At 38.5% G+C, this 22,488-nt stretch overlaps 1 protein-coding gene and 1 long non-coding RNA gene across 3 annotated transcripts in view; one reads left to right on the plus strand and one right to left on the minus strand.

The window, feature by feature from the left end:
* The window catches only part of CFAP91 (cilia and flagella associated protein 91), a 92,661-nt gene that overhangs the window by 54,391 nt on the left and 15,782 nt on the right, over nt 1-22,488 (plus strand). For both annotated transcript variants that reach the window (XM_025990126.2, XM_025990125.2), the window contains 6 exons: nt 6,783-6,899; nt 8,315-8,386; nt 9,681-9,827; nt 13,202-13,423; nt 17,849-17,997; nt 18,567-18,658. In XM_025990126.2, the coding sequence (XP_025845911.2) occupies nt 6,783-6,899; nt 8,315-8,386; nt 9,681-9,827; nt 13,202-13,423; nt 17,849-17,997; nt 18,567-18,658 (799 nt within the window). The remainder of the gene's footprint in view (nt 1-6,782; nt 6,900-8,314; nt 8,387-9,680; nt 9,828-13,201; nt 13,424-17,848; nt 17,998-18,566; nt 18,659-22,488) is intronic.
* LOC140594213 (uncharacterized) overlaps nt 1-22,488 on the minus strand; it is a 33,305-nt gene that overhangs the window by 2,309 nt on the left and 8,508 nt on the right. The window lies entirely within an intron of this gene.

Consider the following 22,488-nt stretch of genomic DNA (forward strand, 5'->3'; position numbering starts at 1 on the left):
GACTTCATTTTCTCTCTTTTAGAATGTTCCCAGGGCATCAGGAAGAAAGGGAATCATGTTCAAGTGCTCTCTAATCTGGCTTAAAGCCCAACCACATGAGAAAGTGCAATGGTTGTCCTCATGAAATGAGTACATGGCATCTATCAGCTGTGCTTCCCTTTTGTTAATTGGACTACAGGCGTACAGACTCTTGAACATGTGATTTTTGAGCGCTTCTCAGTCTTTAGCATGCATCAGAATCACTTGTTAAAACACATGTTGCTAGGCCCAACCTCCAAAGTTCCTGATTCAGTAGGTCTGGGGTGGGGCTGGGGTATTTGCAGGTGTTACAAGTTTCCAGGTAATGCTGATCTGCAGGAACTACCCTTTGAGACTCACTGGTCCATGTGTTTGTGTGTTCAGTTGGTTTTAGTAGTAGAATAATCCACAGAAGCCCATAATCAAAATAAAAATTAGGACTTTGGGGCGCCTGGGTGGTTAAGCATCTGATTCTTGATTTCAGCTCAGGTCATGATCTCAGGGACGTAAGATTAAGTTCTGCTGTGGCTCCATGTGGGTGTGGAGCCTGCTTAAGATTCTCTCCCTCCCCCACCTCACCCCCCTTCCCCAGCCCTGCAAGGTGCACATCCATGCTCTCTAAAAAAAATTTAGGACTTTGACAATAATTCATGTGTATCTATGTGGTTCTTTCTCACCTCATTTCCCTATCTCCATTTACCCATTCTGAACTGTGTTCATTATTCTCTCACTTTCTGTAAGAGTTTTTTTCAGACACTTTTTATTAGAGTATGGAAGTTCTCTTCTTTCCTCATTTACTGAAACTTTAATCATGGGTTCCTGCTGAATTTTATCATGTTTTATGAATTGAAGTAATTATATATTTTTCTTTTTAAATTTATGGTAATAAGGAACATTTATAGGTTTTTGTTTTGTTTTTTACAAAATTAATCTATTCTTATGCACTGGGAATGAACCTAACTTGGTCAAGTTGTTTTATTTTCAATACAGTGTTGGGTATTAGGGAGGGCACTTATGATGAGCACTGTGTGTTATATGTAAGTGATGAGTCACTAATTCCTACTTCTGAAACCGGTATTATACTATTTGTTAACTAGAATTTAAATAAAAATTTGAAAAAGAAAAAAACCAATACATTGTTGGATTTGATTTACTAATACGTTTATCAGAATTTTGATTCCATATTCATGAGTGAAATCACCTTTTTCTTTCTCATTTTGACTATGTATGGCATTGGTGTCAGAGTTATCCAGGTCTTCTGAAATGACTGTGGAGTATTCCTTCTTTTCTACTTTTGTTTTTTTTTTTTTTTCTCTTTTCTACTTTTGAAAAGAATTTAAATAGGTTTAAAATGACCTATTTCTTCAGTTTGGTAGAATATTCTTATTAAAATTATGAGACTGATGTTTTCTTCATGAGAAAATTCCAACCACTCCTTCAAATTCCTTACTGCTTATAGAACTATCTGCATTGTTTTGGTAAATTACATTTTCTTTTTTTAAAATTTCTTTTTAATTTTAATTTTAATTTTAATTTTTTTTTTTTTTTTTTAAGGAGGAATAGGAGAGGGAGAGGAGGAGGAGAGAGAATCTTAGGCAGGCTCCATGCCCAGTGCAGAGCCCAACTTAGGGGTTCGATCTCATGACTCTGAGATCATGACCTTAGCCAAAACCAGGAGTGGGGACACTTATAACCCAACTGAGCCAGCCAGGTATCCTGAAAAATTACATTTTCTTTATAGATTTTGTTGCACCTAGCTTTTCATATTTTTTGACATATGGTTGTTGATAGTATTATTTAAAATCTTTTTAGTGTTTGTTGTACTATAATCATGCCTTTTTTCATTTATAATATTATTTGTGCTTTTACTCTTTTTCCTTATTCATTTTTGCTGGTGGCTTATTAATTTTCTTGGTATTGTTTTTCTAAAGAATGAAATTCTGACTTTGTTGATTTTCTCTACTTCAGTTTCAGTAACTCCCATTCATATATATCTTTCTTCTTTTTGTTTTGTAGTTCTTTTCCTAACTTAGAGTAGACATGTAGTTCATTAATTTTCAGGCACTCATCAGTTTTATAAATAAGTATTGAAGGCTAAGCATTTCCTTCAAAACACTGGCTTTAGTATATTCCATTAGTTTTGATATGGAGTGTTTATCAATACTAGTATCTAATTTTTAAAAATATCTGTTACAGTTTTGAACCTATAAGTATTTAGGTTTTTAAATTTCTAAATTTGCAGGAATTTTCACTCTTTTTGAAATAACTTCTAACTCCTTTGCCCTATGGGCAGGAATCCCTATTCTTTGAAACTTAGGTATGTTTGTCTTGTGAACTAGTATATGAGTTTACATATAAAATAATCTGTTCACCTTCAAATAATATTATCACTTTACATGTAGTACAGGTCCCTTATAGCATATTATTCCCCATTCATTCCTACTGTCTGTTGGCATTGCTGTCATTCATTTCACTGATCCATATGCTATAATCACCCAATATGTTTGTACTCTCGTTGCTTTAACAGTTATATTTTGGATCAATTAAAAATAAGAAAAAATAGTTTATTTTACCTTCATTTATTCTTTGTATGCCACTGTTCCTTTCTTTATAGAAATGCAAGTTTCTGACCTATGTCACTTTGCTTCTGCCTGGAGAACTTGTTTTACCATTTATTACGGGGAAGGTCTCCTGGCAATGAACTCTCTTTGTTTTTGTTTGTCTCAGCAAGTCTATATTTCTCCTATATGATTTCTTTTTTAGATATAACTCACATACCATAAAATTCACTCTTTTAAAATATACAGTTCAGTTGTTTTTAGTATACATACTCACAAGATTGTTCAACTATCACCAATTTCTAATTCCAAAATACTCTCTTTATCCCAAAGATAAAGAAACCTTGTACCCATTAGCAGTCACTCACAATTACCTTCTTCCCCGTAGCCCCTGACGACCACTAATCTTTCCTTTTATGGATTTGCCTATTCTGAACATTTCATATAAATGAAATCAAACAATGTATGGCCTTTTATGTCTGGTTTCTTTAACTTAGCATGATGTTTTCAAAGTTCATCTATGTTGTAGGTAGGTACCTCATTACTTTTAATGACTATATGATATTCCATTGTATGGATGTATCACATTTTGTTTATCTGCTCATCAGTTGATAAAAATTTGAGTTGTTTCTACTTTTTATCTATTATAAATTATGCTGATAGGCACATTTGTGTACACATTTTTGTGTGGACATAAGTTCTTCAGTTCTCTTGGCTTTGTACCTAGGAATGGAATTCTTGGGTCACCAGATAAGTGTTTTACTTTGTGAGGAACTACCAGATTGTTTCAAAAGGGGTTTTACATTTCTGCCAGGAATGTATGAGGATTCTGATTTCTCTGTACCTTTTAAAAAAATTTTTGTTTATTTATTCATGATAGATATATATATATAGAGAGAGAGAGGCAGAGACACAGGCAGAAGGAGAAGCAGGCTCCATGCTGAGAGCCCAATGTGAGACTCGATCCCGGGACTCCAGGATCACGTCCCGGGCCAAAGGCAGGTGCTGAACTGCTGAGCCACCCAGGGATCCCCTTCTCTGTACCTTTGCCATCGCTTATTCCTGCCTATCTTTTTTATTTTAGCCATTCTAGTGTGTGTACTGTGATATCTCATTATGGTTTAAATTTGCATTAGTCTAATGATTAATGAGTGTTAGCATCTTTTTCATGTGCCTTTCGGTCCTTTGTATATCTTTTTTTTTAAAGGTTTTATTTATTTATTTGAGAGAGAGTGTGCATTAGCAGAAGGAGAGAAGACACAGGGCTTGATCCTAGGACCCGAGGATCATGACCTGAGCTAAAGGCAAACACTTAACCAACTGAGCCACTCAGGCACCCCAGGGTCATTTGTGTATCTTTTTTGGGGGAAATGTCTATTCAGATCCTTTGCTCATTTTTAATTGGGTTGTCTTTTTGTTTGTTTATTATAGACATTACTTTTAATGTCTATTTATTGTTGAGTTGTAGGAGTTCTTATATATTCCAAGGACTATACCCTTGTCAGATATACAATTCACAGATTATCCTCCCAGTCTGTGGGATGTCTTCTTACTTTTATTTTTTGTCTTTTTATTTTCTTGATAGTATCTTTTGAAACAGGTAAGTTTAAAATTGTGATCTTTTCACTTTTGAATAATGATTTTATTGAGTATAGAATTCTAGGTTGGTGGGAGTTTTTCCCAACACTTCGAAGATTTCCCATTACTCTCTTTTTGCATGGATGGTTTCTGACTAGAATTCCACTGTAATTTTTAACTTTGTTCTTCAATAGTTAAGGTGTGTTTTCTCTCTGGCGTCTTTCAAACTTCTCTCTTGGTCTTTGGTTTTCTCTAATTTAAATATTATATGCCTGAGGTGTTTTTTGTGTGTGTGTGTATGTGTGTGCACGCATGTGCGTGTGTGTCCTGCTTAGTGTTCTCTAAGCTTTTTGGATCTGTGGGTGGTGTTTGTCATTACTTTAGGAAAGTTTCCAGCCATTATTATTTCAAATTTTATTCTGCATTCTCTCTTCTCCATCTGGTATCCCAGTTATACATATTATTCCTTTGATATCATTTAACAGTTCTTGGATATCTTGTTCTACTTCCTTGTTTCTCTTTGCATTTCACTTTGGGAAGTTTTTATTGACATATCTTCAAGTTGCTGGTTTCTTTTCTTTAGTTATGTTGAGTCTACTGATGAGCCCATTGACAGCATTCTTCATTTCTGTTCCAATGTTTTGATTTCTAGCCTTTCCTTTTGATTCTTTGAGTTTCTATCTCTATTTACATTACTTATCCGTTCTTGCATGTCATCTACCTTTTCCATTAGAGCCCTTAACATATTAATCATTGTTATTTTAAATTTTCTGTCTGATAATTCCAACATTTATATCATATCTGACTCTGGTTCTGATAGTTACTTCTCTCTTTAGACTGTGTTTTTCTTGCCTTTGGAATGCCTTTTAGTTTTTTTGTTGAAAGCCTGACATCTGTTATAAAGCAATAGGAACTGAGGTAAATAGGCTATAGGTGGGATTTATATTAATCTGGCTAGATGTTGGGCTGTGTTTAATGTTTGTTGTAGCTGATGGTATCAAAGAATTCACATTCTTTTACTGTCCTTGTTTTCATCTGAACTCTTGGCTTTGGTATAAGATGTTTTCCTTCCAGAGATATCTTATAGGCAAATATATCTGTAGCTATATATATCTCCATATAGAGATATGTATATGTGTATATTTAGAAATATATAAAAATATAAATACCTATAAGCCTCTTCAACTTTTTTACACAAATGTTTTTTTTTACACAAATGTTAATACATAATCCACACTGCTCTGTCTGTGCTTTTATTATTTAATATATCTTAGAGATCATCCCATAATTGTGTTACATCATTTTTTGCATGATACATCATAATATAAATGTAACATGTTTAACCAGTCCCAAGTTTTTTGTATCAAAAATAATGCTGTTTGCATATAATTTAGTACATGTATGAACATATCTAAAAGAAAATCCCTAGACATGAATTGCTGGCCCACAATATGCCTGCATTTATAGTTTTGATGGATATTGACAAATTTTCTTACATAAATGCGTACTAATTGCTGAATATGTGAGAGTGCCAGTTTTCCCAGATCCCTACCAACATATTATAAATGATTGGTTTTAAAATGATTTCCTTCAGGGCAACACACTCAAGAGATGCTTGACTTCAGAATTATTATTTTTTTAGACTGCTGCTGCTTTCTGTTGAGTCTGTTGTTGTGGTTATTGTAGAACTGTTCTTAGAGCTGTTATGTATTTGGTGTCAGTTTTTATCTTGTAGAAACTCAGAGGGTTCTGTTAAAACCACAATAATTTCATGTGGTTTCAAATTTTACTCAATTTGCATATGTTTATTAGTTTCAAGATTTGGCTTAGTACTTGTTTTTATCTATGTTCTCTGTATTTTCTGTGGGAAAACTAATGTAAAAATTATATGATGAAAAACATGATTCTCAAGTACGATTTTTAAACAACAGAGATCAGGCTTTTTGATACTTTTCAGCCATATGGGGATACTTTTAACTTAAAACAGAAGCAATGAACAAAACCATTATAACAAATTATAATGTCATATATAATTTGGGGGGCTTTTGGTGATCAAAAGTAAAATCAATAAAATGTATGTTGAAATCAAAACACACACATACTCTTTCACAAGGAAACAAGTTCATTTTCAGAAAATGTGAGCTGCAGGCTTTCATGGCCAAAGGAAAGCTCTTTCTTCAGTTGGAGACAATTGCCTTTAATGCTCCTCAGTTTCTTCATAACAACAGAACATACCAGATTTCTGTCATTTATGGCAGGGGGAAATTTTTTAATGTTTTAAACATTAAAAGAAAAGGAGTCAGGGATTTTGTAGAAGAAAAGGAGTCAGGGATTTTGCTTGCACACACACATGACCAAATCTTTTAAAATCTCAATTTTTTTTAAACCTCCAAATCTTTGATTAAAATGGATAAAACCTACGTGCCCTATTTACTGAGTGTTTAGCTGATGTTTAGGAGTATCATACTATTCCATGGGTCATACAAGCACCCAGTTTTGGCCTTATTCAAAAAGTCCTGGCATAGCCATAGTGAAGATTATTTCTGATTGATATTCAGACCTGTGTCTAGATCTAGTAGTGGAAGAAAATACAAAGGCAAGAAGTGATGCTAGTTGGTGTTATTCCAGGCAATATTGGATAAGAAGAATAAAGTTCTTGAACCAAAGAAACTTCTGCGCTTCCTTCAAAGAAAGGCTGTACCTCAACCTCGGCTTCCAACGCCAACCTTGGAAATGAGTTCCAATGTAAGTTTGAAACTTTATTCAAAATGCTAAATTCAGTATTGTTGCCTGTTTATCCTTAGATACTTTGGGTTAAAAACAAACCTAATTTAACAGGATTACCTTCTCAAGATCTGACTTCTATGGCATATATTCTTATGCTTCAAACATCAAACACACAAATAAGCAAAATGACAAGAAAAATAGGCATCAAAAGTTATTCCTCATGTGTGTCAAATAAAAAAAGATCAAATGATGATCAGTTACCATAACCATCTTGCAACATAGAGAGGTGGCTTCTGGACAGCTGAAGTCAGGGAAGAGTGAAGTGCCAGAGATGTCATGAGGACAGGCTAGCTTCTGAGGTAGGACTGGCTCAAAGAGTTCACCCTGACCAGGGTCACACCTCACCTTCATAGATCTAACCCAGTTTGGCCAAGGTACCAGAGTTAGTCAGGATTTAGGACTGACTCGGACTTGACAGCCACCCTCCCCCCTCAAAACCTTCACCCCCCACCCGACCAAGAAACTCCTAGAGATGACACAATACAAATGTACTGCTCAATGGGAGGATAACTGCCTGGTAGATGGGGATATTCTTAGCAACCCTTCTTCTCAGCCCATTATCTCCCTGTTTAAGGCAATTCTCACAAGAAGCCCGATCATATTAATAAGGTTGTTGTGCTATGTCAGAGGGAAAGGAGTTGACAGATCTCATTAGCGCCTCTGACGGGTCACCTGTGTGACCTGTGTAGCGATACTGCAGTACTCTCACTGACTGGCCAGGATATGCTTCTGGACATCCACCTTTCTAGACTTTGTGCCAATCACTCCCTATGGTTAACACATTGTCTATTAAATGTGTTTATGATGTTGATTTCTGTTGCTTTCTTTTGTATTCAGAGGTACTTTAATAGATTTGCAGACTGTCAAAACCAAAAAAACATAGTCATTTAAGGTGATTTTCGTGGTGGCTAATCTTGTCCATCCTGATTTTACGAGTTTATCTAAATTCTTGTGAGAAGTACCTTACTCTAGACTCTGACATAGACTAGCTGTATTCCTAGTCTACTCTTGATCAAGCATGAAAAAAAAAAAAAACAATTGCAAAAGAGATATTATAAGCAATACTTGTTGCTTCAAGAAAGATTTTGCTGGAAAGGAATATAGAAAAATGAAAATGGCTTAATTTGGAGGGGTAGAATGAATTTTTTGCTTTTGATTTTTTAATGATGTCTTATAAAAATGATGAATTTTAACAATACAGTAAGTAACGTTTAAAATACTCTATGTTCAATGAGAGTGTAGGCCTTATTTATTTCTCTAAATCTTTTTGGCATCTAGCACAATCTCTTTTGCTTGATCTAAGTCTTCAAAAAACTATTTGATGCTGACCACTGCTGTTCTCAAGCTGCTTGATTCTTACTTTGTTCTTTTAGGAAGAAGAAGATATAGAAATGGCTGTGATCTACCTTCAAAAGTTACTTCGGGGAAGAGTCATTCAGAACATGGTGTGTAGGGTCTATCCACTGGTCCTGTGCTTCTCCTTTGAGAATAGATTTATAGAATGTGTATGTACTGGTTCTTTGGGGTGAATTCCCTCTTGCACCCTGCTGTCTTATGGAGCTATATACTCTTGCATTACCTGCTCATTCCTTTCTACTGTCATAGTTTGCCAAGTGGGCAGCACGGTGTCAAGGAAAGAAAGGACCTGCTTGCTTGCTGTTTGTCACAGTTGTAACCAAGGCAAGGTGAAATTAATATCTTCCTTAGAATTGCTAAATCTAGCAATTTTCTTGTTTGAATTTAGACTTTTTTTAAAAAAAGTTTATTTATGTAAGTAATTTCTATACCCAACATGGGGTTTCAACTCAGGACCGTGAGATCAAGATTTGCGTGCTCTACTAACCGAGCCAGCCAGGTGCTCCTGAATTTTAACTATTAAAGCATCACAAACCAAGTGGATTCCCTAATTTTCCATAAAGTTGTAATTATTTGAGTTTGCATATAGCTAGCAATATTTGAATAATAAACAGATAAGTAATACTAACTACAGTTTCGAACCCCTAATGTAAGCTCACATTGTATATTCTTTACTTTACATCTATCATCTCATTTTTTTTCCTTTTAGTTACCTCATTTTACAGGCAAGTGATGTGAGTCTGAGATTATGTTAACTGCTAGCAAATTTAGCTCTGGTCTTCCTGACTATAGAGCCTTTGCCATGTTATTTGTACAAGCACACTTTAATTTTAAAATGGACTGATATAAAGCACCAGCTAAAAAAAATTTTTTTCCTCTTATAGCTGTAACTTGTAAGAGACTCAGTTATAATTAGTATGTCCAGAGAAGCTGGGTGAGCATCTCGTGTCCAGCATTACTCTTTACTCTCCTTGAGTATTTCCCCAGGAAAAATGTCACAGCAGATTGTGTATTATAAACTAGGGGCAGATCTCTTGGAAAAAGAAAGCAGGACTATAAAAAATACCATCCTCAGGCTTCTTAGGGAAAGAGCACAGAAAATGAAGGGGAGATTCAAGTTTCTTATATGACACTATAGTAACCATTTTGTCTTTGAGAGACATTTTAAGAAATTGAGTAAACAACTGTTAACAACTCTTTCTCTACCTGAGCAGCCGGAGGTGCAGAAAAGAGGGCTGAGCTTTAAGCTCTGTGGTCCCAGAAGGCAGAACCAAACCCACCACTGTTCACAAGTGCCTCACCAGTCACAGCAGGAGTCCTTGTGCCTCGCACGAGGGATGCTAACCTGCAAGTTTCTTTCTGATTTGATTTGATTTGCTACAGATGTTTGAAGGCAAGGAAAAGCGACTGGAGTTGATCCAGGAGCTACGCACCAGCCATGCACTGCAAGAGGACGACAGGCTGCTGAAGAAAGCCGAGAAGCAAGTGACGCTGGCCTTACAGCGGCAGAGAAACCTGCATGAGCACAAGGTTCTTTCCTTTATTTCTTGTGACTCTGTCTCCTCAGGTTGTTATTACTGCACAACCAGCATCATAAGAACAGTAAATGAAATGACAAAAAAGAAACATCCACCACCCCCATCCCATCACTCTATCAGTTGGCATTTTTAAACAATGCTGCTGCAGTCTAGAATTGGAATGGGGGGGTGGTGCCCTCACTGAACTGAATATGATCTTATTTTATTTGCAAAAAAAAAAAAAAGACAAATCCCATATTTTAAAAAGGTTTTTCCTTCCAATTTTCTTAAGTATTTGATGATTCTACTATATTTCAGTGGGGGTTCAGCAGTATGAAAATAAAAGCCAAAAAAAAAAAAAAAAAAGACAGGAGATTTGTTTTAAAATATCAGCACTTATTTTATGAGTTTTGGAACTACCTAGCCCATGCTGGTTAAACTGCATGTTAAATATGTTAAGATCTCATGGTATTCTGTGGCTCTCATCATGTCATCTGACAACAGCTGGTAATTGCAGCTCTACTCAACAACTGTAAATGCTTTTCCTATTTTCTTCTGGCATTTGTCCATATGTGCAGCTTTTAATGTTGCTGACCAAAGGGTAGACAGGATTTTACTATCTTTCCCACTTAACCTATAAATCAATATGAAAAAGAATCAATTTGCCCAGTTTGGTGTTATAAGAAAGCAAACTCACAGTTTATATATATATATACACATATATATATATGTGTATATATATATATAAGTTAATATAACCCGCCCTTAGTAACACATGTACTGCTTGGGCCATGTGGGATTGGGCACAAAAGGTAAGCAGCTTGGAAATGAGCACATTAGTCCTTTTACGTGACACTGGGCTTATGGATGGTCTCTGAGTTTGAGGAGCTAGTGTAGGCAAGGGAGGAGGAAAACCAAAGGCTAACAGACCCAACAGAGAGACCAGAGAAATAGGGGAATGTGGACACTAGAGTCTGGAGGTCTGAGAATCCTGGAAATGAGAGAGCCAGGGCCTGTGCTTCTGTTCAGATGGGAGCACCAGGACCCAGAAACTGGGTAGAAAAATGCCCTTCTTGGCCCTTTGAAGTTTCTGATTATAGACATTAGCAGGTGCACGTAAGCCAGTCCAGACTTTTTAACTCATCTGTCCCAGTTAGTGGGCACATACTTAACTGCTATCATGTCACCCAAGAGCTAAAGGAGGAGTTAATGGAAAGAGCAGTCACTTAGCAAAGGACTCTCACCCTACTTACCTTCCGTCTACCTGGATACATCAGTGATATGCAGGAATCTGAGGGAGGGGGCACCTCACATATACCTCCAACTGATCCTCTCCTTTTCTCCTCTTTTTTTTTTTCCTCTTGTATTTTCTATGGGGAATAGTGCAGAGTTCCCTATTATGTAATATATTGCATGATATGATAGTGCACAGTTCCCTATTAGGTAATATATTGCATGATATGATCAGAGCAAAATCACCTTCCTAAATATTTTTACTTAATTTTCAAATTAGATTGCACTACCTTAGCATTCTCAAATTTCTTGCTGAGGGAGGAGGCTGTACATGAACAAATAGCCATCTTGGGTTTTAAAGGTTGCATCTGCCCCCCTCCCCTCAACTGAAGGAGCTTGTGATCCTGAGACAAGGAGAGGATTCATTTGTGGTCTGTGAGCTGAATGATCAGTTTATAATGTAAGGAGTAGTGAGGCACTCTTCATGTGACCCTTCCTTTCCACCGCCCTCTATCATGTAAGTAAAGCTGAACTTTGTAGTTAGAAAGCATGTATGGGCTGGGAGGTGAGGGAGGAGGAGGAGAAGGGTGTTGGGGCTGATGTCCACACTTGAATGACAGTCTTACCAGTAGCTCCATCACCTTTGAGATCTGTGTTGTTACCTCCCTTCGATACAAACCAGAGAAGAACCCAGTACAGACTGGGAGAAGAGCCCTTTCCCCTTATACCTAAGGATAGGAGAAGGAACAGGATGAAGCTGCAAAAGAAGCAATCTTCATTTTTTTTTTTTTTTTTTTTAAGATTTTACTTATTCATGAGAGACACAGAGAGGCAGAGACACAGGCAGAGGGTGAAGCAGGCTCCATGCAGGGAGCCCAATGTGGGACTCGATCCCGGGACTCCAGGATCACGCCCTGGGCCAAAGGCAGGTGCTAAACCACTAAGCTACCCAGAAGCAATCTTCTTAAACACTTCTATTTTCCAGGTGTCAAAGCCAGGACAGAAGCATCCATAAATAGATACTCCAGGCCCCAACTTTACCTCAACGCTTACATAGACCTGTAGGCTTTTTCCTGCTCTGTTTCAAAGATAGTTCTTAATGACTTTGAAGTTATTTAAAAGAATAAAGAGTCCCACAGTTCTCTACTTTGATGATTCAAGAACTTAAAATTCCCCAAACTTGTGTCAAAGAACCAAGCATTAAAAAATTAAAGGGTGGGCAGCCCAGGTGGCTCAGCGGTTTAGCACCGCCTTCAGCCCAGGGTGTGATCCTGGAGATCCGTGATCAAGTCCCACATCAGGCTCCCTGCATGGAGCCTGCTTCTCCCTTGGCCTGTGTCTCTGCCTCTCTCTCACTGTCGCTCATAAATAAATAAATAAAATCTTTAAAAAAAAAAAGAAAAGGTATCCTGAGTGAATTTCTTGGAGACTCCATTTTATTGAGCTCCAAAAAAATCTTTTTAATAAAAACCCCGACATTTCCCTTCCTGTCTGGGAAGATAGAAACACTCTACCTTCTAGATAAAAATGAAAAGAAAAAAAAAAAAACAAAACAATTTGTGTGGATACTAACAGAAATGTTTTGTTAAATCCTCATGATAATTTGAGGAGTCTAACCTGTCAGTGACTAACTGAGCAATCACTTTCTTATGTCTAAGTTTGTATCATAAGTTTTCTTAGTAAGAACTCTTGGGATGGGGCCAGCCTAGTGATAATATTCCTTTTTTAAAATTTTTTATTATTCCTATCTTAATTTATTTTTTTTATTGAAGCTCAATTTGCCAATATATAGTATAACACCCAGTGCTCATCCCATCAAGTGCCCTCCTCAGTGCCTGTCACCCAATTACCCCATTCCCCCCACCCACCTCCCCTTCCACTACCCTTTGTTTGTTTCCAGAGTTAGGAGTATCTCATGTTTTGCCACCCTCTCTAATTTTTCCCACTCATTTTCCCTCCTTTCCCTTATAATCCCTTTCACTACTTTTTATATTTCCTGTATGAGTGAAACTATATGATGATCATCCTAATAACACTGAGTTCATTATGAAAGTGAAGTGGCTGTCAGGAGTTCTGGGTAATCCAGCATCCCTCCTTAGACATCCCCATGCTTAGTAGAATTTGAATCCTTAAAAATGTATTATTATTTTTAAGGTCTCACTGGTTGAAAACCATTTGGCTGGACTGGAGGGAAGGGTGCTGGCAGACATGTTTGACTTTCTGTCCAAAGAGCTGGTGAGACTACAGGAAGAGAGGAGGATCCATGCTTTTGCCATGCTGGCCGAGAGGCAGCGGAGGATGCGAGAAGCTGAAGAGAGTGGTCGACGCCAAGTGGAGCAAAGGCGCCTGCGGGAGGAGGACCAGATATTTAAGGAGGCAAGTGGGGGTGCAGCTGGATGTCTGGAAGCTATTTGTTTGTGAAGAGCTGAATCAAACCCGAGGAAACTCATGATGTGAAATGGCATTTGTCCTTTGTTTTTCATTGTGTCTTACAACTATGTATTGAGTTACTACGATATGCTAGTCACTATGAGGTACTTTGGAGGAGAGAAATGAGACATGGTCCCTTTTCTCCTGGAGCATAAGTTCTATATAGCATGCAAATATGTGTAGAGTTAGAAAATATAGTAAAGTTTGTGGAGGAAACAGATGGGGCCCAGTGACACATTTTTAAACAGATTACTCTGCTTGCTGTGTGGAGAACAGGTTGGAGGGAGGACAGAGTGAGAACAAGGAGATCAGGAAGGAGGCTGTTGAAGTAGTTTAGGCCAATGAGAAATAGGAGAATCAAGGAAGATGTCCAGTTTCTGGCTTAAGCAACTGGGAAGATGATACTGTTTTTTGAGGTGGAAGAGCAGAGTGTGGAATTAGTTTAGGGACAGAGGTGGAATCAGGAATTTGATTTTTATTAGGTTCAAGACATTCTAGTGGAGGTGTCATTTCAGCAGGTGGATAGACAAGATGGAATTTAAAAGAGAGGTTTTGACCAAAGATATAAACTAGCGTACCAGGTTGGTAAGTTAGAATTCTGACCAAGACATCATGGGTGTGAAATTCCAAAGTGAGCAAGATGTAAATTCAGAGGAAGTTCAAGGAACTAGTAAGTTCTCAAAGCATTCATCCTCATCAAGACTATAAAAGTTCAAGTGTGAAAATTGGAGGGGGTTTATGAAGATTTCCTTTAAAAGAACTATGCTGTGACTACCCATTCCCCTCCCCAACACACACCTGTCAAAACACACCCAGAGGTTGGTTTCTTTTCCTATACTCATTGATGATCTTGATATGTATCTTTTCACTTAGAGTGTCTGACCCTCTAGAAATGGAGAGAAGGGGAGCTGGGGAGCTGCCTGCTTTGGAGGTGGGCATAGATGAGGCTGTGTGGGTGGCCACCACACCCAGAATATGTCAAGGCAAAGGCTCTGTGAGAGTTTCCCTTGGACCAGATGTGGGCCACATGGGAAAGAGAGAGAACCAATGGGGATCTTAAAAGATTTCCTGTCCAACAGGCAAGAGGGCTGTCTGAATTTTAAGTGTGGATACTCAGTTTAAAAAAAAATGTGTCCTTTTAAGATCTTATTTAATCTGAGATTTTTAGGATTTACCTAGTTCTCATGGAATTAGGATTGATTCATGAATAGTATTTGCTCTGTGTGTTTCAAGTGTTTTTAAAACCAAACAGATTGGGCAGCCCCGTTGGCGCAGCGGTTTGGCGCCGCCTGCAGCCTGGGGTATGATCCTGGAGCCCCGGGATCCAGTCCCACATCAGGCTCCCTGCGTGGAGCCTGCTTCTCCCTCTGCCTCTCTCTCTCTGTCTCTATGAATAAATAAATAAAATCTTAAAAACAAAGATTAAAAAAAAAAAACCAAACAGATTTTTCTCCCTCTACACAGCTTGAGGGGTTTTGAGTTACATATTGTCAACTTCAGCTTTTTAACTGGAATAGCAGATCATCTACAATTTGTAGCAGCCTATAATCCATATCCTAGCTTCCTACCATCCTAACACATTTTGCTTCAGAAAGAGTTGCTGAGACTTAAAAAGTATTAGTAAACCAAAACTTACTACCACATCTAATATCACTAAGGAAAAACCAGCTGGGATGAGAAGAACCAGCCTAGGGGTGAGAATAAAAAGGAAAGGGACATAGAAACTACTCTGTTCAAAAACACAGGAAGGAAGGAGGAGGTGACAGCTTCAAAAAAGGTACCTTTTAAGTGGGAATGACCCCAGGAAATGTCAGCCATGTCTAGGAAGGGCAAGAAAAGGCTAAGATGAACCTTCTAACCTGATTTAAGGATCATTTATGTGAGTCATGTATCCACCTATGGACCCCAAGTTGAAATACCATCCATCCTTTATTTTTTTATTTTTATTATTTTTTTAAGATTTTATTTATTTATTCATGAGAGACACACAAAGAGAGAGAGAGGCAGAGACACAGGCAGAGGGAGAAGCAGGCTCCATGCAGAGAGCCTGACGTGGGACTCAATCCCAGGTCTCCAGGATCAGGCCCTAGGCTGAAGGCAGTGCTAAACTGCTGAGCCACCAGGCTGCCCCCATCCTTCATTTAAATTTCTAATCTCCCTTCACATGATCCTCTTAAAGATAAATATGCTTGCACATAAATATACCAAAAAACAGAAATGTTTATATTACGTAAATTTCCAGAAAAATAAATATATTGAGAAACGTAAAGTCATTGACGTATATTTAAACACAGACACGTGTTTGTATGCACGTACTCAAAGACATTCAGAAACAATGCAGAGCACATAATTTTAAAGACATGGAGGAACATACACAATTCACAGCCACCTACGCATTTCCTTATTCATTCAAGCACAGACAAGCACAAGTGTGTCCAGAAACTTACACATTAATAAAGACATATGTAAGCATCCAAGTGCATATATTGCTAGAGGCAGACAACATTAAACTTTTCACCTCTGAACTTGTATAAGACTCAGTTGTCTAATTATTTCACATAGTGCGACTTGCCTCCTGAATAAGACTGTGGGTCGGCTCCATGAGAGCAAGCATATTGTATATATATCGCTTTGTGCCTTCTTCAGCACCAGCACAGGTCCCTGCACAGAAGACACTGAGCAAATATATTTTGGTTGATTGCTTGCTTGGTTGTTACTGTATTAAACTGGTCATTGAGTCTCATCCACAGGGAAGGCCTTGGGATTCCAGGTTATGGTCTTGGTGTTTTACAAGTAGATACACGGTAAACATTACATACTCAGAGTCTTACTGCAATGCCAGTCAAGAAATAGATAGTGAGTTGTTATCGAGTACCAAAGCATTATCTCAGATACAAAGAACTATTCTGACATGAAATATAAAAGTACCTTTTGCCCAAGAAATACAAAATCTGTTCAGGAGACAGAATACATATAAAACTAAGTATGCTGCACTTGATGCGTATGATGCTTCTTATCCATCTACCCACAAAACAGGGAAACTAAACTGTACTATTTATTATTGCATACTTAGGGAGGAAAACTGTAAAGAAAAGTTTGTTTACCGTAAAATCATGACAGTAGAAAGGGTCTATGGTCAGGAAGAGCCCATAGTGGCTGCCTAGAATTCTAGCAGTGGCTACCTGGGTACTGGCTTTACCCTAATTCATTACACAGTACATCTATCACTGTGCACTTTCAAAATGTGTGTTCTATTTCACAGTTTCAGAAACCTTAAAAAAGCAGCAGTCCAGGATATGATCATTTAAAAATTCATCAGAGACCTGGGATCACTCTAGGTTTCTGCTTTTCCGTCCATATGGCATGGCCCTCATGTCAGTTTAAGATGACTTCTGGTGCTCCAGTATTATGACCCCATGAAATGAGAAGTGAAGGAGAAAAAATAAATAAAATAAGCTAGGTTTCTCCCTTAAAGAATCCTTTCTAGGGGCCTCTCAGTTGATTTTGACTCAAGTCATGATCTTAGGGTCACAAGATTGAGCCCCACCTCAGGCTACATGACGGGTAGAACCTGCTTAAGATGATCTTTCTCCCCTCACTGGGTTGTGTTCTATCTCTCTCTCTTAAAAAAAAAAAGCAAAAATAACCTAGAAAGTGCACAGATGGCTTCAGCATGTACTCCCTTAACCAGAACTATGGGTATTAGGAAATGTAGTCTTGACTCTAGACATCTGTTGGTGCAGCTAAAACTCAGGGGGCTGTGTTATGTAAGAAGAAGGAGAGAAAGGACATTGGGAAATACCTCTTAGTCTCTGCCACATATGGGTAGTTTGACCAAGTCACATTGCCAGAAAGAACAAAGCCAAGATCCAAAACAGGGTTATTGATTGAAGCCCATGATCTTTTTTTTTTAATTTTTATTTATTTATTTATGATAGTCCCACAGAGAGAGAGAGAGGCAGAGACATAGGCAGAGGGAGAAGCAGGCTCCATGCACCGGGAGCCTGATGTGGGATTCGATCCTGGGTCTCCAAGATCGCACCCTGGGCCAAAGGCAGGCGCTAAACCGCTGTGCCACCCAGGGATCCCGAAGCCCATGATCTTTCTGTAGTGTTGTATTGCCCACCCTAAGTAAGACCCATAATTCTAAAATGGGCTAGGTGGAGAGGAGCTTCACCAAATGAGTAGGTAAGTGGACTGGAAACAGACTGATTGGACAGGAAAACAAAAGGATTGATCAACGAGGGGACTTTTGACTTAATGAACAAAAATAGATGTGCTTAAAAAAGGTCAGCCAATTGTTTGCAACCAATTTTGCTCATACAGTAGTATTCCTGTTCTCAGTAACAGGGGTATTTTTGGGTTTTGCAGGTTATTAAAGTTCACCAAAGTACTATAACTTCCTATCTGGAAGACATAATACTGAATACCGAAGAGAATACTGCAGAAGAACAAGCCAGGGCAGAAATTGAGAAGATGGCTGAGGAAATCAATGACATTGCTTATGAAATGGAGAGCCGGTTTGTATCAAGAGAACAGATGGCAGAATGGATAGCCCATTGGCTGTTACTCATATGTATTTTTTAAGAGCTTAAGATTTTACCACCAAGGAGAAACAAGTATATATATCTCCTGCGTCAGTGTCCTTTGTTTTAATTGCATAACTCTTCAGAAGTCAACATGCCCATACCTTTGTATGGCAGGAGCACTGGGAGTAGAATTTTTAGTTATCCTCTGCAGTCTGGATCGCTAACATATTACTTTTAGAATACCACAAATCATGAAAACAATGTGAATAAGCATGTGCAGTATTACCTCACCCCAAAACATTTGGCTTCTTGTATAAGTTATATCTTTAAAGTTCCCTTCCTGGCAGGCAGGCTAATTGAAGGACAGGGTCAAATCTGAATTTGCATGAAGTTAACCAAGCCCACCAGGAGTGTAATATTTCAGACTACTTAATCAAGGAAAAGGCAGTGGTGGGACTTGAGCAGTGGAGTCCCTTACATAAGCAAGGAGAACCTAAGTAGAAATCAGCAGCAGAAGTAAGGCAGCAAAGGAAATAGTTTACTTTTTTTTTCTTTTTTAGTCGAACTCAGCTTCAGTCAGAGGAGATTGTTGCTGAGTTGGTTTATAGTTTCCTGATCCCAGAGGTACAAAAGGAGTTTGTCAAAGAAAAAGGTAAGCCAATGTAATGCTTTGCTTTGTGATTTCTTTGAAAAGATGTAAACTGTTGTCAGTATCCCTGAGATTTAAAATGAGCAGAAGTAGGAAGAAATTTTTGAAGGAGAATGACTGAGTTTTCTTATTTTAGAGCTTGTCAAGTTCTCTTCATGCTGATTCCAGAATATAATCATCTCTAATATAGATGGGGTGCAGTTCTAAGTGTGACAGGATATCAAAAGCCAAACCTTCTTTAAGAGGAAGTTCCCAAAAGAGTTGTATTTTGTGATTTGATTTTTTTTAAGACATAAAGCAGATGTTGACAATATATAGGATTTTCAAATTGTGCTAAGCTTTGGAGGTGGGACACATACAAGGTGGGTATTGGAAAGCTGAGATGCTTGAAGGGCTTAAGTCTATCCTGCTGCTCTGTGCACAGATGTCTTCTGTTTCTGCCAGAACTATATAGAAGTATAAATATCTTCACTTATTTGTCAAAGGTGGAATGTTTTGAAGACTAATGCTTTTAGTCAATAAAGAAAAAACTTTAAAAAAGAATACTTTGGGGGCACCTAGGTGACTCAGTCAGTTAAGCGTCTGACTCTTGATTTCAGCCCAGGTCATGATCCCAGGATCATGAGATCAAGCCCCACATTTGGCTCCACACTAAGCATGGAACCTGCTTGAGATTCTCTCTCCCCTCCGCCCCCACCCAAAAGCACCCCTCAAAAAGAATACTCTTCTGGAGCTTTCAGACCATTGGTGACAGGTTACCAGAGAGGGGGGTGCAACCAGAAGATCAGGATTTAAGTGAAGTAACTTCCAGGGAAGATGGCTGAGTAGGAAGATCCTAAGCTCACTTCTCCCATGGTTATTCCTAGATAAAACCCACATCAGTGTAAATAACCCAGAAAATGACCTGAAACCTGGCAGAATGCACTTTTAACGCCTAAATGTAGAGAAGAGACCACATCAGAAATGGTAGGAAGGGTGCAGACACGGTTGGGAGCCAAACTGACCAATGTCACTGTCCATGGGAGCGAGGGACACCATGAGCATGGAGAAGGGAGAGCAGCAGACCCCACACCAGCCACGCTAGCAAGGGGGAACCTGCACTGGGGAGATGAATCCCAGTGGCTTCGAAAACCAGAGGGGCTTAACATTGTGAGTTTTACAATCAGCAGGGCTCAACACCTGTAGCTTTGTAAATCAGTGGCTTGGCCCTGGAGAGCCAGAGAGCGCTAAGAAACCGTCCCCACTCTTAAAGAGACAGCATAACACAGCCCCACTGGGATACAGCATGGAAGCAGCAGTTTAAGTCCAGTGGAAGGAAATTTACTAATCTCAGAATGTGTGATCTGGGACAAGGATCTTTAGGAGACTTCTCCAAAATCAAAATTGCTATCAGGTGCCATTTATCTCCCTCAACCCCAGCCTAGATAAACAGATACCTACAAGGACCAGTAAAGTGCACACACTCTCCACTTAGCTTACTGACAATGTGTCCCATCCCCATGTTCCCCTGTGGACCCACCTTCTCCAAACTAATCCACTTATCAGGAGTTCATCCAAAGAAGTGCCAAAAACCTGACATTATGCCAGCAGGCCTGGTGGGCTAGCAACACTCCAAAGTGACTTCTGCCCCAGGGAGGGGTAAGATAACCACACACACATCAATTCAACTGTAGGCCCCGCAGTGGGCAGACATCTGGTCTGACTACACCTTTGCCCACCATGAAAGCCTCACAGGGGTCAACACAGGGGAATGCCCTGTAGTTCAGTTTGACCACAGCACTGGAAAATATCTGGGCTGACCAAAATCAAGCCCAAGGTGATCCCAGACTGGCCCACTAAAACAGGGACCAAACCCTGCCCACACAGACAGAGAGCCTTTGCAGACAACTAAATTGAAGGCAAATACAATTCAGCCACAATGGTAGGGCACATACAACACACATACAAGACACCTCTGAATGCCAGGGTCTGGTGAATAGGGGACATTGTACTGCAAGGCACCATAGGACTACTTCTTCATATGTGCATAACTTTCAAGAGCCAGAAATGTAGCTGACTTTCATAAGACATTATAACAGACATAGAGAGTTAGACAAAATGAGGAGACAAAAGAATATGTCCCAAATGAAAGGACTGGACAAAATCACAAGAAAGCTAATGGAACAGAGATAAGCAATATGCCTGATAGAAAATTTAAAATAATAGTAATAAAAATACTCACTGGAATGGAGAAAAGAGTGAAGGACTCCATGAGATACTCAACAAAGAAAGATAAAAAAACACAAAAAAGAACCAGAGATGAAGAACTCAATAACTGGGGTTAAAAATACACTAGAGGGAAAAAAACAGTATACTAGAGGAAGCAGAACAGATCAGCGACTTGGAGGAGAGAGTCATGGAAAGCAATCACGCTGAGCAGGAGAGAAAAAAAGAATAATAAAAGATGAAAATAGATTAAGGAAACTCAGCCACAGCATCAAGTCTAATAACATTTGCATTCTAAGGATCCAAGAAGGAGAAGACAGAGAAAAAAGAGGGGAGAAAATTTTACTTGAAATAATAGCTGAAAACTTCCCAAATCTGAAGAAGGAAACAGAAATCCAGATTCAGGAGGCAAATGAGGCCCCCAACAAAATCAACCCGAGGAGGTCCACACCAAGGCACATGGTAATTAAAATGGCAAAAAGCAGTGGTAAAGACTTTTTAAAGCAGCAAGAGAAAAAAAAAAAGTAGTTATATCTAAGAAATATCCCATAAAAAAAACTAGCTGGTCAGCAGAAACATTGCAGTCCAGAAGAGAAGGGCAGGATATGTTCAAAGTTCTGAAAGAAAAAATGTGCAACCAAGAATATTCTATCCAACAAAGCTATCATTCAGAATAGAAAGAGAAAGTTTGCCAGACAGACAAAAATTAGAGGGATTCATGACCCCTAAGCCAGCCTTACATGAAATGTTAAAGGGGACTCTGAGTAGAAAGGAAAGACCATAAGCAGGAGTAAGAAAAGTAGGGAGCACAAAACCAGTAAAGTTAAGTATATCATGAAAGGGAATCACAAAATAAAAAGTATGTAAAGTATGACACCATGTACCTAAACATGATAGGGGAGAGGAATAAAAATGTAGTGCTTTTATAATGGGTTCAAACTTAAGCAACTATCAACCTAATATAGACTGCTACATGCATAAATTGTTACATATAAACCTAAAGATAACTACAAATCAAAAACCCTATCAAAATACCATGGACTATCTTCAGAGAGTTAGAACAAATTATTTTAAGATTTGTGTGGAATCAGAACAGACCCTGAATAGCCAGGGGAATTTTAAAAAAGAAAACCATAGCTGGGGGCATCACAATGCCAGATTTCAGGTTGTACTACAAAGCTGTGGTCATCAAGACAGTGTGGTACTGGCACAAAAACAGACACATAGATCAATGGAACAGAATAGAGAACCCAGAAGTGGACCCTGACCTTTATGGTCAACTAATATTCGATAAAGGAGGAAAGACTATCCATTGGAAGAAAGTCTCTTCAATAAATGGTGCTGGGAAAATTGGACATCCACATGCAGAAGAATGAAACTAGACCGCTCTCTTTGACCATACACAAAGATAAACTCAAAATGGATGAAAGATCTAAATGTGAGACAAGATTGCATCAAAATCCTAGAGGAGAACACAGGCAACACCCTTTTTGAACTTGGCCACAGTAACTTCTTGCAAGATACATCCATGAAGGCAAAAGAAACAAAAGCAAAAATGAACTATTGGGACTTCATCAAGATAAGAAGCTTTTGCACAGCAAAGGATACAGTCAACAAAACTAAAAGAC

Source organism: Vulpes vulpes, chromosome 1, assembly GCF_048418805.1.
Source record: "Vulpes vulpes isolate BD-2025 chromosome 1, VulVul3, whole genome shotgun sequence".
NCBI lineage: Eukaryota > Metazoa > Chordata > Mammalia > Carnivora > Canidae > Vulpes > Vulpes vulpes.